An 18154-nucleotide genomic window follows, 5' to 3' on the forward strand; every position below is an offset into this window, starting at 1 on the left:
AACTGTTCAGATACATTCTCGAGCTAGCAAACGACTCGGAAGACCCGTGCACTTTGAAATTCGAGGTTGCTATTTTCAATCGTCCGAGTTGCTCGAGATCGTAGAATGGAAATGATATTTGGGAGCATCCGAGTGCGTGAGCAAAGTTGTTTTTGCTTTTATTTTTTAAAAATAAAAAGTAATTGCACCTGATTCGGAGGATTACAAAATGATAAATCGTTTATTGCGAAATGTCCTGAGAAGCAATCTTAACAATGGCGAAATCTGGATATTATTGCTTGTTTTTTATATTCTCCCAGTTCCAGCGTTCCTTTCCTTTACGGAATGTCTTCATCTCTGGTTTCGTGTCGATATTCAAAACATCCAACACATCTCCGGGTTTTAACGGCGTCCACTTAACCGGAGTCAATTCAGTAATAGCAGGCGTCGGATCCCTGAAACAGTTTGAGGATTATTATATCGGAAATTAATTAGTGGGATGCAATTCCAAGAGAACAACACAATGTGAATGGAAATTTGCGATACCCTGTTTTGGCGAAATCCGTCCACATTTGCACTAAACGATTTATCATCTTGTAATCCTCCGAACCAGGTGCAATTGGCGACAGGCCAAGATATTTTATCACGTGAGGATGAAATAGGTAACCCAGCTCCGCAGTATGGACGGTACCTTTAAAATGTTATTGCATAGTAAATAATTTTATTAACTCCTTTTCTTAAATAAAAGAGCTTTATTTCTTGCCTTGAATCAATCAGCATCAGTACCTGGAATATCAACATTCAGAATTTTCCTGTAGAGAGCTGCTTCATTGTCATATGTAAAGTAATAGAAGTATGTTGGTTTGCCAGTTCGCTGTGACTGTATATCCGCTAGCTTCGTAATTCCCTGATAGAACACCGCGTCACCGACAAAATCAACGTAAGACGAAAAAGTTTCCTCTGATACTGGCTTTTTGCCGAAGTAGTAGGCCTTTAATTCTCCCGGTGTGACCGGTAGAGTAGGTAACAATTTGGATGGTATGGCTTTGCTGAAATCAGCATTAACTTCTTCAAACAACTTCTTGGTTATATCTGAAATAATTTCAAGCGCATTATATTTTAGATTAGCATATTTTACTAAGAAATAATTTATTAGTAATAATTTTATCTCTAAAAAAAAGTCTGTCTCGAAAAATCATGTTATTGTAAATATCAATACATCATATTGAACTTTTCGTTCAATATTTATTATTAAACTTTTTTTCGTGCTCGTTAAAAATAAATATAATGGTGATGTGTTAAATATTATTAAACACATTACTTAATAAAGGCAAAGTACTTACTTCCGTAGAATTTGCCTTGTAAGAGAAAAGAGCCTTCGCGTCCATTACAACCAAGAAGGAAGGGCACTTTAATTCCGTTGCGTTGCAACAATATCTGTGGATGTTCTGGGAAAACTGGACTTGCTGATTTGGTGTCCACAGTAGGCGCAAACGGTAGATCAGCTCGCCGGTTATTCTAGAACAAATTTAAAGGCATTATCTTATAATTTATTTATGCATGCGCGTGCGCGTGGCGATGTGCATGTGTAATCCAATTTAGTGTGTTCGTCGCATCGCGAATAATCGTAAATAAAATGCGGAAATACGCACCAATTCTGGAAGACTATTCATATATTCTACGAATTTTCTCGCCTCGACCGTTTTGAGAAACTCGTACGCGACTTTGGGATCTGTTGTCGTCTTTCCGAGCTTCTTAGTGAGTAGAAATCCGTTGTTCTCCGTTGGCTTGGACCATTCGTACAAGGCCCAAGGGTTCAGCGCCACACCGCTTTGCGCTATCGCTTTATGAAACAGACCTGAAACGCGCAGTAACGATCATTTCGCTTTCTCGTTACTCGAGAACTTCCTTTCAGCTTGACAATATGCAAATGCCGATTCCTTATATGAAACTGTTATTTGTACCTTCAGCTAGCGGAGACAGAGTGAGTAAACTCACTATTCCGCCACCAGCGCTTTCACCAAAGATGGTGACGTCCTTCGGATCGCCGCCGAACGCGGCGATATTTTTCTGAACCCATCGTAACGCCAATATCACATCTTGCAATCCTTGGTTACCTGCTGCGACTTCGTCGTCGAGATTGAGAAAACCTATAAACAGATGCGACATTAATGCGTCTCCTTCTTTCGCAAGTTGATCGGTTCATACCACAATCAGGCGATCTTTTTCGCAATGAACAGAATGAAAAATGACTTTAGACGTCTAGAGCGAGCTAGGATATCGATGAAATCTTTTATATATTTATAGAGATATATTTCGCTCCCGAGGAGAACAGCAGAAAATAACGTGTCCATTTAGAGAAAGCAGATCGCAAGTGACGCGCAACAAGTTACTGCGTATTGAAACGGTGAACAACGTACCGAGAGCTCCCAGTCTATAGTTCAGTGTAACCAATACCACGTCCTTCTGCACGATGTGGTCGGGACCATAGAGACTCTCATCACCCATCCCTACCACATAGCCGCCACCATGTATCCATACCATGACGCTGCGCTTTTTATGAGGTTTCATGTCTGTGGTGTAGACGTTCAGGAAGAGGCAGTCCTCGTCGCCGATGATTTCAGATGAAAACATATCCTGCTGAATGCATATATTCCCGTACTTCGAAGCGTCTCTGTAGCCGGTCCATGGTTCCATTGGTACCGGATTCTAGACATGTCAATGTCTTTCGATTATTTCCGGTGTTAAATGCGTATTGGTAAACGTTCAAACTCAGTGCTTTACGCTACGCTATGTTGATTCGCAAATATTTGCTGAGAAATATTTGCGAGTGGCGATAAATGAATAACAGAAATAACCGAGAGGAAGAGAGCGAGACAGTTGATGAAGCCAAGACTAAAGCTGATAAAGTTGTGACGGCAGTTGTGACGCCAGGGATAATAAAACACCATGTATTTACCTTAAATCTAAGTGCGCCAACCGGTGGTTGCGCATACGGTATCCCTCGGAAGGCAATGTACTTCTTGCCGTAGACATTTTCGTCGATGACGCCAATTAATCCACCCTCTTGCACGTGGACTCTCGGCTGTTCACTGTCCATTGCTAACACGTCCACTCTGTTCTTGTCTATGATCAGTACTCCAAAAGGAATCAGGAGACGGCTGTGATGAGTAACGATTACAGCTATTTATAATCTTGGATGGAGTATGCTGTTATATAACATGTTTTTGTAGAGTGTTACGTAAGCGTAAATTGAGATTGACTTTTCCAGAATGTTCGCGTTGAGTTTAAAATTTATGCCGATCTAAATGTATACATATGTATATGTATGTTTTTCACTATGCTATATTTATTTATGCGCAATGATGAGGAAATTCGTAATAACACAGTTCGCGGATTGCTCAAATGAAAATAATATCGCGAAAATATAATTTTATCTTACGATCTTACAACGAGGACATCCACTTTGTTTACTATTTTCCTGGATGACTCACGCGCGCGATCAAAAGACCCGTCTGCAATTTTAATCTTTACATCGAGGGAGACAAGATTCGCTTGGCGGATCTGGCGATTAAGAGGATTCCGGAAAATCATGAGCGCTTTTCTGCTGAAAAATTGCGCGACAACTGCCAAGTATACTCACGTGAGCGATGACAACATTTTTAGTTGTAAAATACCGAGAATATTAGTAATAATGCCCGATTATCGATCGATAGAATCTCCTCTGATAGAATTTCGATATAATTTGTCGGTCGTTTAACACAATTCGCACGATATCTCTACCCTTATATTATTTTTTAATTGTCACCCACGTGATCCAAGATAATGTAATACGCGATGATAATGCTTTATTGAAATGTTTAAACAGATGACTGTCGCGATTGAATGACACTCAAGATTATTTTAAGCCTTGTGACATTTGCAAAGTCATGGAATCAAGTCTCCTTATCGCACTTCATATCGCACTTCATATCGAATTTCATATCGCGGCCAGAACTGATTTTTCTTTCTTTTTTCTTTAAATGTTCATAAATATTAATTATTGTGAGCGTATTACGTACGTATCTCGCATAATATGATATATATTATGACTTTTTCATCGCTTTTATATGCACGGCTACTTTGAAAACTTGTGATTTCGAGGACGATGTCAGCGAAGACGGTGATAATCGGGTCGCGTTCGCTGAATTAAACGGTGATGAATGCGGTCGGCCGCATCTAAGGCGCTACGGGGGATGCAATTTTCATGGCACGTATGTTAATTCGTCGCGATATTAATTAATCGGCTTCGTTGTCGCGAGCCGTGTGCACGCGCGCACGACGCTTTCGCGCGCCGGCATTATACGAGAAACCAGCTGTGCATCTTGCTATTGTCCCCAAGGTGGTACGAGGAATATCGCACTCCCGCATGCACTATAAATGCAAATCGACCCGTGGAATTGTGACAGCAAACAAAAACCGTACACCTTCGTCGCGGAACAGTTTATACAGCCTGCAGCGTTGTATGTACTTACGAATACGCAACGATCGTTCGCGCGCGATCGAGGCAGGAGACTGGACGTTGATCTGCGTTGCCGAAAAAAGACTGGCTAACCTTTCGAGATTACGATTCTTTTTATGTATTACAAAGTGATATGAAAAAAAATTATTTTCCTCCTCCTCGATTTGTGTAACATTCGAAAGACGTGATCTGCTAAGCATGTCATTTCTCCTACTCCCTTCGAAATTTATTTCGTAAGACCATTTTATTTCGTAAGAGTTTGTGCAACGTGCGATGATGAATACATTTTGTCGACTTGATAATCTTGTCTGCATGCTTAGGTAACATGAAGTTTATCTGTTGAATTCAAGTACAAGCAAAAACTTTCTATAAAAAAAGACTTTCTATAAATATACGTTAGAATCTTGTCTAGCAAATGAAGTCATATTATTGTCGTTCGCGCGAGGAATGTGTTCTAGCAGTTCGTGTATTTTTATTTTTTAATTACACATAATTGTAAACCATATGTTAACGTGTGATGACAATCAGTTAAATTCGGAAATCGGTACAAACGAGAAGACGCAGGACAAAAGCTACGAAAGATACGTCCGCCAAGTTAAGACATTCGAAAGACCGCGCTCGACCGCTATATCGTTAACTCTTTTATGTTACTTATATTTTTATACATTATATTCTACTATTTTAAATACGTTATAAAATTGAATTTCAGTACATCACCCGTGCTAAATAAAGAATTACTACTTGTTAATTACTTACTTATAATCATACACAGCAAACAGAATCGTCCAGCACAGACAGAGTCTCAGTGTCTCGCGGTTCAATGGGTTTTTATATTCTATTTCCTATTCATAGTTAGCAGAATTTGTTCTCATAACTTTGTTGAAATATATCTATCGTTAGCTACAATAGATAAGTTGTAGCAATATTTAAAGGTCACTTAATTGCAAATTTTTTATGAAAAAAAGATACATTATTATTGTAATAAATAAAATAAAATCATATGTATCTCTAAACAATTTATGGCATATAGGTTTAGTAGTTACATAACAATATATGTATCTTTTTCTTCACTAAAACCATGACCTCATTTTATATATACATATATGTATAAATTGCAAAGATAATACAGTATTGATAATCGTAAAATGTTTCTTAGAAATTCCTAAAACTATTTAAAATAATTTAGACTTATTAGATTTAATTTAATTTAATTTATATTAGGTTATTGAATGATTTCTTTCGTGCGACACTCATCTTCAACATGCAATAAATTAAATTTGTTTTTTAACTGTATTGCTAGGTAACATGCAAAGATAGTATGCAACCAACGTAGCAGCGCAAATTAATAATAATTTATGCAACAATCTAATATACATTTACCTAGCATTATAAATACTTAGATAAATACATACGTATTAACAACAAAGTTCTTATCTCACGTGTAACAAGACATAGCTAGAGACTCATTCAAATGTGTATCCATGATACGGAGTTTTGTAAAACATTTACTTTGTATAACTAAATGATGATTTATGAGTGCGATTTCGCTGTTAATTACATCCAATAAGGAAACGAACTGAGTTCTTTATCTACAATGTTAAACGCTCATGTGAAAATGCATGTGTCTTTTTTCTAAGTACAGAAATGAAATGCAAAACTCTCTCACGTGACGTAAGCTCACGTGTTTGTACGAATCATGTGAGAGAGAAATATACGCGTAATACCTAAATAAAAAGACGGCGTTCGCGCAAAGAAACGAATACGTTTCATGCAAACGGGTTCCCGATGGCTTAGGAACTTTTTGGGTCAACCTTATCGAACGCGATCCATTAAGCGTACCGCAGTAAAAATGGGATGTATCTAAGACGTTCTACTTTACCGCGCCATTTCTTCCATTTCAGCACGCAGACAGAAGAAAGAGACAGAATGGAAAATTACGAATTGCTGTATTTTCGTACGAATCATATAAAATTTACGTGCAAGACTTTCAAATAAAAGATAAGAACATTGAGCAAAACGACATTACGAGTGTACAACATAGCTCGAATACAAATAAAGAATTCGGATCTTAATTTCTATTTACAGATATCGATCACGCGTCAGATATCGATCATCCAAGTGTAATCAATGCTCTCGCGATTGGCGTCTGACATAATTCGCGCATTCCGCCGTACTTTAAATTTAACGTAAACAAAGCCCTTCTTTCTTTGGGGAATTCTCTTTCAGATTTATCGATCATCGACGAGCGCGCACGTTGACGGGGCATTTTGATGGATAACAAAAACGCTCTCGCAGTTCGTTAATACAGGGCCCCCCGAATGTGCGGTGCGTGAAAAGATCAAGTCTATAAATCATATTCGATCCGCGATCGTGCCACATAATTCCTCCGCCAGGGTCAAGATGTGAAAAATGTTTTTCCACGCCCGGCGTCTTCGTCTTCGGTTTCAGAAAATGAGGACGAAAAACAAATGCGGAGCAGCTCTTCCAGCGTACTTTACGATTCCACGTGTTTACGAGGTGACGTTTGATTAATAAATTATTGTTATGGAAGTCAATATTGATGACCATCACTGCAAAATTCACCGCACGTAACGTCAGTGGACTGCAATTACTAACATTATGCAGAAGCTAATATTATTGGCGGATCACCACGTATGTGACTTAAGATGTTTGCAAGGTCTTTATCTTCACAAACAAATGTTAAATCCCAGCCGATATCTAAATAAATAAAATACCTCGTCGCTGGAATCGCCGGTTATCGCGAGGCAAAGGCCAGAACTGGCGACGTGCAACGTGATCGTCGGGAAGCGCATATTTGCGTACACTAATGTGTTTGATAAGCATTACACGATAAAAAAGAAGCCACTCCCTCGCGGTATTGTAACGTGTCGTTGCTATTTATTTATTTAATATTTTGCGAGCGATGCTCGCGCGCGGAAGCAGGGGCGGGAATGCATTGCTCCATTTCGCTTTCGTATTCGAAATATCAAGCGAAACGTTGAAGCTTAATTGATATGCGACGCGGCATCGAGCACGGGCCTGTCTTCTTTTTATTTGATTTTTTGCGACGGATGATGTCGAGTAGGATCGCACAAATCGTAACGGTTTCTACGGATAGGTAAACGCCGCGAAAATCCAGGAGCAACGATGCGAATATCGATTAGCTGTGCGCCAAAACGTATTCTCATCGCTGTTCGCTGAAACAGTCGCGCTCCAAATCCAATCAGATTGTCAGTAAAAAGCGACACTTGCTGAAATCCAATTAAACGTCCGAGAGCGAGCGCGAATTTAGGTCCTATGCGGAATAAGGTGCATTCAAGTGGCTAGAAGAATAAATTCTTATACCCGCTCATGCGCGCTGATGCTGCGCGATTTCCTTGCGAAAATATGCAACCGATCTAGAAATTCCGACGAAAATCTTGTCGCAGCAATCCAGAAAATCTCCTCGCGAAAGCTGTATCGTAACATTGTCTCATCTCGCGTAAATAACACGTGAATCACGTGAGATGCATGAAAAATGAAGCAAGTACGCCATGAAGAACACGGCGATCCGGTGTTTCGGAAAGAGTCTAATTTCGCTTATGTATCAACAATATCAACGCTTAAACTTTCAAGCGACAAAAGGGGAATGAGTATTCGTCTACCCTTGAGTTTAAAAGTTCAATTTTTCACGCGCATAATATTCGGCGCATACATTGTGCCTTACTTCCGGCATAATATCAGGAGCCGCCGCAAATATTAGGGGTGAATAGAAAGTCCGTGCCAACCCTCTTAGCAAACTTCAAACGCGAAACTGCACGAAGAATGAATACAAAATTTCGCGTTAAGATTTGTTTTTTTTTGCAAAATTCAGATGCAAAGCTTTGTGACATTAAATCTTAAATTCTTAACAAAGTTTCGCGTTTGAATCTTGCCAAGGAGGTCAGCATGGACTTGCCATTCAACCTAATACTGATACATCTATCTCTCGGCACACACACGGTCCATTATCGTCGAATCCTTGTCGAAGCTAAACACTCGCCGCTCCCGAACGGCCGCTGCGCGAATTGACACGCTCGCGCGCGAGATCGCTCGAGAAACCGGAAGCGCTATCGATCCTGCATAGGCAGCAGCAAGAGCAGTAGGCAGCAGCAGCAGCGCGTGTCGCCGTCGGCGTCACGCGATGCACCAGCAGTATCGGTGAAACAAGCCACCCGAAACTTTCGCGAGCACTATATGCCGGTATTAACAAAGTTTCGCGTAGCTCCTCGACGCGCTCCATATCCAAGATATCCAAGATACGACGTCGATCCGCGTCGACGTCGCGCGACTCCTCGGGTCATCGGGCGCGGCGGTGCATCGAACATAAAATTAAAGCACGAGGGGCACGAGAGTGAGGATGGATGGATGAACTGACTGCCTCTCGACGCACGCTCCTCTTTTCCTTTTTTTATTCTTCCCCCACCTGGCCCGGCAATTATTCCGGCACAATATGCACAATCATTCTTTTCGACTATGCACAAACGGTCGTCTGATTGCGTCGGCCCCGGATGCCAGGATGGCTTTTTCCTGCTCCGGCGGGCAGGGGGCAGGAAAATGCGCGGATTCGCGACGTTTTTTCCCTCGGCGTCGAAACTCGTTTTCCCCCCGTTGAAAGTCTTACGAAACACATCCATTCGACTGGCTGCCGCGGCCAGGAAAGAGTTTAGTTACGTTAACTGAACTCGAGGCACGGAAAGGCTGTTTCAGCGCGAGCGGGCGAACTAAAAGAAGCGTATAGGATAGAAAGGGGTGTCTATATGAGACGAGCGAAGAGATATAGAAACGACGATATCGGCGAAGGTGGTCCCTTGATATCCCTATTATACTCCTCCATCTGGATAATTACATGACTTATTATATCATATTATATGATACTTATATGATACTTATTACGTCTTTCACGACTGAATCGGAGATACCGAAATCTGATGCAACGTTTAATGGACTGAAATGATCCTACGGCGGACACGCGTTTAATTATCTTTGGTTTCTCGTTTCTGCGTCTTACAAGGGCTTAAACGTATTAGTGTGGGGGATGTAGGGAATCCGCCAACATTCATCACTTTCAGCCCCTATCCTGATAAGTCGTCGGTGTGGAGCGCAAAAAGTCATAAATGTGCTAAGTCGAGAGAAACTAATTTCCCGAGGAAAGGATGGACAGGCTTAAACAATATGGTTCCCCCGAACGATTTATTTTGGATAATGGAAATGTACATACACAAATACATGAGCAAAAAGGATACTTCGTGCACTTAATAAAGTAAATAGAAAAAACAATGTTCGTTATTATTATTACATGTTATTAATATTGCATGCATGATGGAAAAGTGCACAATGTGCATAACATTTTTAAAATTTCTCCAGTTTTGTATATAAATACTACGACGCTTGAGGGGTACGCTCGCTTTTATAACTTTTGTTTAAAGCGATATACGTTCTGACGTTTCTTCCTCTTTATTCCGCTGCAGAAGCAAAAATTTTATTAACTTTATTTATGCAGACACGGTTTGCATGATCCTTATGAGCCTGTCTCTCAAAATAACGTTGCGCGCGCGGACCGGCTCTCGCGAACCATGTAATAATTATTAAAGAATATTTTCCGCGAGGATCGAGAGATTAAAAATCACTTCCTCTTATTACCGACACGACATGAAAGACGAAGAAGATTTTTCTGACGAAGCCAAACGCACCGGCTGATTTATTAATTCGACGGAATTAATAATCTGCATTCTCGCGCGAAAGGGAGGCATATCCTCTCGTATCTCGTCTATTCTTCCGTTAATTGTTAATACCGTTAATTAAAATGGCCGCGTGGCCCGGAATAGTCGAGGGGTCGAGGGTCGAAAACGAGCCATGTTGATTCGGCGACGCAAAATAGCGATCGCGCGCACGGTCCCCGCAACGAGAACGCAATCTCCTGAAACGCGATCGCGTTTCAGGAAGTGACGACCATTAATGGTGTTTCATTATCTCCTTATTATCTTGAAACGCTTTCGGTACGTCGCTGCGAGCGTTATCACTTGTTCGCACCCTTCTGGCTCCCTTTCCGGTGACGGCAGGTCGTAGGTGGATTGCTACGGGTCGGATGTAACTCGCGCACCACTTTTATTCGGGGTGGGGCAAGGGGGGAACGATTAAAGGCCGTAAGTTCCTTTTTTTAACGAGTGCTTTGCCATTTTAATTTCGTGGATAAATTTTGTCTCGTCGCGCCACGAGAGTGTCGCGTTAAAGGCCACCGGCGGTGCACGTATGTGCCTCTATGTACACACACACATATATATTTATATACACATATATATATATGCATATGTACGTGTTTTATATATGTACATATATACGTACACACATGTACATGTCTCTTTTTAAAGCCTGAGTAGAGAGCATCCAGCCGAGGGAGAAGATAAATGTGATGTAATGACGGCGCTTGTCGAAAGGGAAGATGCAAGAAAGGGGTGATGGACGAATTAAGGGCAGACATCGATACCTTACGCTCGGCGAACATCCGGCGGGTTCGTAGGCGAGTCTTCCGACTCGCGCGCGCGTGCTCGTGCGATCGATCAACCCTCGTCACGAAATAATGAGCGACCACACGAGCCGGCAAATAATCACTGCGCGTAACTTCCTCTCTCGTTCCTGTCTCTTTTCCTCTTTTTCCTTTCTTTCCGCCTTTTCTCATCATTTTAATTCATCCGTCACCCGTCTGCGAGCAACTGCACCGCGTAAACGCGACTGCGAGATGAAAACGATGAGGGTAGCGCTGAGAAAATTGCCCCGGTGAACCTTAATGGCTCAAATTGCTCGTGCAACGTGGTCACGTAGTTTGAATAGATTCGGAGGAAAATCGATTCTCTCCTCGAAGGCGTAATGCCATGAGCTGTTGCTATTGAGGACATGTAGCTCCGGAGTTTGGACATACCCGCCGGAATTACCGTGACTCGCATATTCTGATATCCCGTTGTTGTCGGAGCAAGTGACGCCGCATTATTCGCTCACTGTTGCAATCCGGCGTTGCATTTATACCGGGAACGTGTCATTTCGCTTCGCGCTATTTGCGACATGTCAAATGGACGGTGACGACGACGTCAGGGGAGGAAGAGGAGGAGGTGGCTCACTCTTACGTGTTACTCCGCCATTTTTCACGGTCGCGTCTTGGTAATACTCTTTCCGGTGGACTTGTTTCTGCGATAACGGCTGCACCCCGCTTGCCGCCGGCGATCGTTTATTAGCATTTTCCTGAGCACTCTTGATTCGCTGAACCACCCTCCGACTTTCGTAAACGACTCCACCTAGAACAGAGAGACGTTTTTCATGAAGCGTTCCTGAAAAAGAACCCTTATCTGAAATATCCTTCTAAAAGACTCGCCCGTTTTGTGAATCATCTAAGTTTACCCCGTTCCAAGCAAATTCCTACGTCCGCATCCTTCTCCAGCATTTGTACTTTTGCCAATTTTTGCATTTTATACAGAAAAAGGAAAGACTGAAAGCAGGGAACGTGCCCGCTTGAATAAAATATTTACCGCTGCGCTGTTCGCGCAGCTTCGTGCAATAAATCGGAGAGGTATTTCAAACGGCGCGCAGAGAGGTAATTGCACGCGGATTAGCTCGTTACTTACGTACACTCTGGATATTTACATTGGACCTCATCGACTAATTAAGGTCAGAAAAGAGCGCGCGGAAAATATTAAAATCTCTCTGTGAGGAAAGGCGAACGCGCGAGTCGCAGGCATCCCTCGCCGGGGGTGAGTTTAATCAAGCGGGCGTTTCGTAGGAGTGGATTTAAAGTTGAATTTGCATTTTGTTTTATTTGCGAACTATTAAATTGCGGATCTGTGCGATCCTGCCCGTTTAATAGTAGCATCGGCTCTTGGTCGTTGGCGCGATGCCGCGCGCACTTTTTGCGAACTGTTACTCTCCATCGGAAGATTTTAAGTTATCTTGTTGTTCCTCCAGGTTGGAAGAGAAGTTTCAACGAGCTTCAGCAAGAAGCTGATATTACTTTATGTCGTAGCCAGCGTCTAGAAATACCTACGCTCACGTACATATACACACATATGTACCATTTCTATATCTCTTTTAAAGATTGGATATGTTATATCGATCAATCTAATATCGCTTCTTTCTGAACCTTTCACGAAAAGATGCTTCATCTTTTCGACACGCATTGACTCCCTTAATGACGTGAACAATATTTCATCAGTTTTGACCAATCGATCTGTTTTTGATCAATGGAGAACGCGATTCAATGAACAACTCACGTTGCATTCCCCGAATCGACATTATATTATTCGACAGACCGCGCTAGTAATTAACAGATCAATGAATTGAACGTCGATATCGGCGTCCCGATATCACATACGATATCATTACGTCCATCTCAAATTCTTGCAAATTTTCTTTCGCAGTGATGGCGCACAAGTACTGCGAGCTGAACGGCACGTGGTTCCGGCACCCCGAGTCCAATCAAATATGGAGCAACTACACGACCTGCGTGAACATGCAGGACCTGAGCGTGAGTAATTTGCGAGACGCAATCTCTGGCGTGAAAATAAAGCGTATCGCGTTAAAATCAAGCGTATCGATCGCGAAGGGATCGTTAGCTGCGTCAAAGGGAAAACGAGTATCGAAGAATCTTTATCGCGCGCGACTGACCGGCCCTTTGAAAGTGCTTTCTCTCGCTCACCCACCCCCAGGAATTCGATGCTTAAAAACATAAAACGAAGCGGCTCGCTCCGCTGGGAAATAACATGTAAGTTCACGCAGCCGGGTTCAGCGTTACACGTCACCTCTACTTGACGTGCTGACACAGCACAGAGTCCGATTTCGCGTTATTCCGCTTGAGGGTGCACGATCATCCGACTCCGCGCGCGTATTCTCCGGAGAGCTAATATCGTTTGTGAGCGAACGCAGAGACGCGTTTGTCGTTGAGATATTTGACGGGCGCGAAGCATATATGCGACAGAAAAGTATTACTTATTCTCCATCCTGGGGTCTGCATAGCAACACGTTATGCGCGTTTCGCACACAGCGGAACAATTTCAGCGATCACGCGACTTTGCAATCTGTCTCCCCGCGATGCCGTCTGTGCGATGCGAGCGAGCGCGCGTGGCTGCATTACTCGAGAGAAGGGCGCATCGCGCGCCGATACCACCTCCTCACCCCCGAGCATCCTGAATACTAACGCGACGCCGGAAGTGGGAGAAACGAAAAAAAGTTCCTCAGTGATTCGCGTAGCCGAAGAATCGATTTCACGTCGGGCGACTGTCGCCAGGTACGATGAAACGGATTTATGACGTACGTCGGGAATTCCGGGCGGAGAAGCGAGCGCGTCGCCATTGAAATGAAACGGGTGTGAAATCGCGCTGGATCGCGCGATTTCTTGTTGAGTCTCGCAGCGACGCGCGTCCGCCTTTTCATAATTTTTCATTAACTTCCTCGTGGCAGCCCCGTCATCGTTTGTAATATCATCATAATCGGAATCCCGGAAGCGCGTCACCGAAACGGATTGCCGGATAAACAGGCGTTTATTATATCTCGTAACATGAACGAGCGGCACCCCTCGAGCACGCTGCTATTATTTGCACGAGATTTTTTTATTCACCCTCTCCCCGATCCAACCCCGTATCTACCCCTGCTTACTCTCTTGCGGGATTAACGAGCAGCAAAGCAACGTGCGCGCGTGCAACGGCGGCTCGGTACGATAATACGAGTACAATAAAGCGTTTCCCGTTCTGCAGTGTCCGCCCTTACGCAACGCCATCCACGTCGACCCTTCTCACGTACTTGACGAGCCGCTATTCATTAAGACCGGCTTCATTTCGGGACACCGTGGTACACACGCCGGTGATGATCCTTTAGAGAAACGCGGTCCATCATAGAGCGGCTCGTCGAAGCCGCTCTCTCGATGATCCATCACGCGTCCGTCGCGCGGCATTCACTTCCACCGCACGTTAACATCAACGTCGAACTTGTATTTTTTTTTGTTTCGTTGTGACAACGCCGTGCTGAAATTGCGCGTGTGAGGCTATATCTGGCCCCGAGCTCTCGCGAAATCTTCATTCTGATACAGCGCCGGATATCTTTCGCCTCTTATCCTTCCCTTTCGGGAAAGAACGGATTTGAATATTAGAAGATTGTATAAATTTGTGATTCCAGCCTCTTCCGGAGTTTCGAGAGCCCAATTTTCCAAGTTGGAAACGTAATGGGAGAGAGAGAGAAAGGGGGGCGTATAGCACATATATCTCTTATCTCCACTCCCTCTGCTATACATCAAATGAAAACTCCAAATTAGTTCAATACTTGGATATTACCGAGCGGCTCTTTGCATAATTACAATTTGGATGCGACTGTTCTTGTACGCTCGATTGCGGCCATTCGCGTAATGCAAAGGGCTCGACGCGGGAGTGGGAACTCGAAACGACGGGGAGGCGAATGGCCTCATCTCGTTATCCTATTTATGAACGACGATAAGCCACTCACTTATCTTACCAGAGTCCAGAAAACGAGATCGCGCGATTTAAAAGTATGCGGGGAGGGTTGCGCAGCAAACCACCCTATAACGCGGTCTCGTATAATACGGATTCGTACAAGGCGGTGTAATCAACCCCGGTGTAAAACGCGTTACAGACACTCTCCAACATGAAACACAACTGATTCTTGCGATATGCAACCGCAATAAATTTCCAGGCTTACTTCCAGGCTTATATATATGCATATATATAAAATAAATATTTCCACACATACACACAATATGCATGTGCTCGCACAATCCATTATGGCGGGTCGTATTATGCGAATTTGTATAATGCATACCCTTCCCTTGCGTTATGTACAAAGCTCCCCGAATATATTAGGGAATTAACTAAATATTCCGGGTCGCATGTAGACGGCGATGAATAAAAATAAACACATACTTATGAAGTTCTGTACTATTTATATTGTTATTTGGCATATTGCCTAGAGTTCTCGATGATTTAAAATTCGTTAAAACAATAAATGAAAAAGTTCTAGCCCTTAAACTTTTTTTCTTTTCCGAGGAGTTCTTTGCTATTTATATTGTTAATTGGCATATTACCTAGAGTTTTCGATGATTTTAAATTCGTTAAAACAACAAATAAAAAAGTTCTAGCCATTAAAATTTTTTCTTTTCCGAGGAGTTGTGTGCTATTTATATTGTTAATTGGCATATTACCTAGAGTTTTCGATGATTTTAAATTCATTAAAACAACAAATAAAAAAGTTCTAGCCATTAAAATTTTTTTCTTTTCCGAGGAGTTCTGTGCTATTTATATTGTTAATTGGCATATTGCGAAGAGGTCTCGACGATTGAAAATCCTTTAGATTTAGAAATAAAAAAGTTCTAGCCATTAAAATTTTTTTCTTTTTCCAAGGAGTTGTGTGCTATTTATATTGTTGCTAGTATAACGCATGCGCGCGCTATTTTACTTTTCAATATTAATAATGTTTTCAAATAATAACATCTTATATCTATTATTTATTATATGCACAATTATCACACTCTACCAAATTGTTAACCTCCACGCGAAGACAGCCGCGCGATGGCAATCTAAACTGAACATAACGCACAACGCGAATCGAGATAACCAATCAGCGTCGCGGAAAAGAGGCAACAATGATTTCGATTTGATTTAACACGGCTTTTTTAAGAGTGGAACCTTTAAAAACAAACAATAAAATTCTCCGAAACATCGCTACATCATCATTTAGATGCGACCTGTGTTACTTAGTTAACGATCTAATATTGTACTTTTTGCGCTCTATCATATCGTTCATACTCTTATCCCACTGATTCATCGAGTGTCGCAGTAATCTCGCCATTTACCTGATCCGTCTAGTTTCTCCAGCTACCCCGCGAAACGTGAAATTGCGAAAGGATTCATTAAACTCCGCTAATGATACGCCGCGCGACGGGGTGACGTTCGTGGGCCGCACTTCTGGCTGCCCTATCCATCCATTTTTACGAATTACGGAATTTATACGTTCGCCTCTTGCGCCGTTATTCGAGGGGGATGAGGAGGGGTGGTGGCGAGCGATGGAGACGGATGCGGGACTTTTAAAAAAAGCACGCGTCGTCCGGCTGAATTCACGCTGCGTGCACGTCATCGCATTTTCAACAAAGCCGGCGATCTTTTGCGTCAATCCCCGCTCCCTGTCGCGAGGGTGTATTTTTTTCTGTTAAGAATCCATTGACTCTCTTGTGTTTCCGGCAACCACATTCATTTGTGCTGTCCGTGCGCCTACAGCGGCGTTTCCGCTCCAATGTAAATGTTATGTTATCATAGGGATGATACGGTGGCTTATGCAAATAAACTCTGAAACGCATTGGGCCAGTGATTTTATATTCCGGGCAGCCCCACGTCGCTGGCCGGAAACGCGCAAACAGACCGAAATTGCCGGGCGCTGGCGACATTATCATTTAGCCCGGCGCTGTTGTTTGACAATTATTTTGAAAGCGCATGTTACTTGCGAAAGCGCTTGCTTATGGAATTGCGCAATCAAAAGTACGGTATGCGTGGAGCGTTCATTACTTAAATGTTGCTCGACGGTTACGACCGTTTAAGTTTCCGAAGAAATGACAGCTTTGCAAAGAGGGGCCCAAGTTTGAATGAAGTTCCGGAAGTACTTTTCCGAGACATTTATTGCGCTTCCCAGCGCAAGAAGAGGGAGGGCCGTATGACACGGAGGAACTTCGTTATGCAAGATCTCGAACGTAGTGACACGCAAGCGCGCGCCGTAGCGATGATGATTGCAAAGGAATTGTTTTATGTCTGAGGGAACCGGAAACCGCTCATCTGCACCGCGGAGGAAGAAGGGGAGCAGTGATGTCACATTATCTACGGTCGTAAGGTGGCAATTTTGTTTGAATGGAATGGTAATGGGGCACATACACACACACACGCGCGCGCGCGCGCGCACACACACGTGCGTGTGCGCGACGAACGATCGATGCATTGTTGACCATGCGATGCGGTGCGGTGAGGTGCATAACTGGCGATGCAACGCCCTTAGTCATCATGAGCGCGACAAGATGTCGTCGAATAAATTTATACATTTAATCTGGACATCTACCCCTTCGGCGAACACGAGTCTCAAGTGCTTCCGAAAGAGATGATGTTCATTGTTGTTATGATCTTCATTATTCCTATTGTTGCTGGCTGAGATAAAAATGCAGTGAAATGTATCGTGATCACAAAAATTCAGTCTTGATGGATCAATCATCTCGATCGTTTCTGCTTCAAAGCGACGTATAACGGTAATTTATATCGAAAAAGATATAAATTGTACATTTATAATTATTTGTACTGCAAGGAAAATTTGCAGAACAGCCACAGAAGATAAATATTTGGTCTTTTCGCGTAATTGTTAATTCGTCATTTTATAAATTCTCGCTCTCTCTATTATTGTGTGGATCAGTGTGTGTACATGTCCGTGTGTGTGGGTGTATGTAATATTATTGTATTTCACATTATTATTATATTACGCTCGACGTTGCGTCCACGCGAATTTAATGTGATCGGTACGCGGCGATAACGCGATTTCAATTCGACAGTGCGACAAGCACAAAATTAAGGGAGGATTCCGCTGTCTTCTAATATTAATCCGATCGCGTATGCAGTATCAATAAGCTGTAATATA

At 42.7% G+C, this 18154-nt stretch overlaps 2 protein-coding genes across 9 annotated transcripts in view; one reads left to right on the forward strand and one right to left on the reverse strand.

Moving 5' to 3' along the window:
* LOC105276963 (calcitonin gene-related peptide type 1 receptor) overlaps positions 1 to 18154 on the forward strand; it is a 69153-nt gene that overhangs the window by 37409 nt on the left and 13590 nt on the right. For all 8 annotated transcript variants that reach the window (XM_011335039.3, XM_020030873.2, XM_011335038.3 and 5 more), the window contains one exon: positions 12904 to 13010. In XM_011335039.3, coding sequence (XP_011333341.1) covers positions 12904 to 13010 — 107 coding nt within the window. The remainder of the gene's footprint in view (positions 1 to 12903; positions 13011 to 18154) is intronic.
* On the reverse strand, positions 193 to 3654 carry LOC105276960 (esterase FE4). Its single transcript, XM_011335030.1, has 9 exons — positions 3623 to 3654; positions 2939 to 3140; positions 2400 to 2688; positions 1944 to 2129; positions 1632 to 1837; positions 1323 to 1497; positions 766 to 1071; positions 526 to 670; positions 193 to 434 (listed from the first exon to the last, which is right to left on the reverse strand). The coding sequence occupies exons 1-9, from the start codon at positions 3637 to 3639 to the stop codon at positions 272 to 274; spliced, it is 1689 nt and encodes a 562-aa protein (XP_011333332.1). The 5' UTR covers positions 3640 to 3654; the 3' UTR covers positions 193 to 271.

Source organism: Ooceraea biroi, chromosome 3 (genome assembly GCF_003672135.1).
Source record: "Ooceraea biroi isolate clonal line C1 chromosome 3, Obir_v5.4, whole genome shotgun sequence".
Classification (NCBI taxonomy): Eukaryota; Metazoa; Arthropoda; class Insecta; order Hymenoptera; family Formicidae; genus Ooceraea; species Ooceraea biroi.

What these genes read in the sequence shown, in the direction of transcription:
- LOC105276960 (XM_011335030.1), bottom strand. An exon ending in TCTGTCTCCGCTAGCTGAAG is followed by an intron (nt 1,838 to 1,943) that starts GTACAAATAACA and finishes TGCGCGTTTCAG; the next exon opens with GTCTGTTTCATAAAGCGATA. An exon ending in ACGGATTTCGCCAAAACAGG is followed by an intron (nt 435 to 525) that starts GTATCGCAAATT and finishes AAACTGTTTCAG; the next exon opens with GGATCCGACGCCTGCTATTA.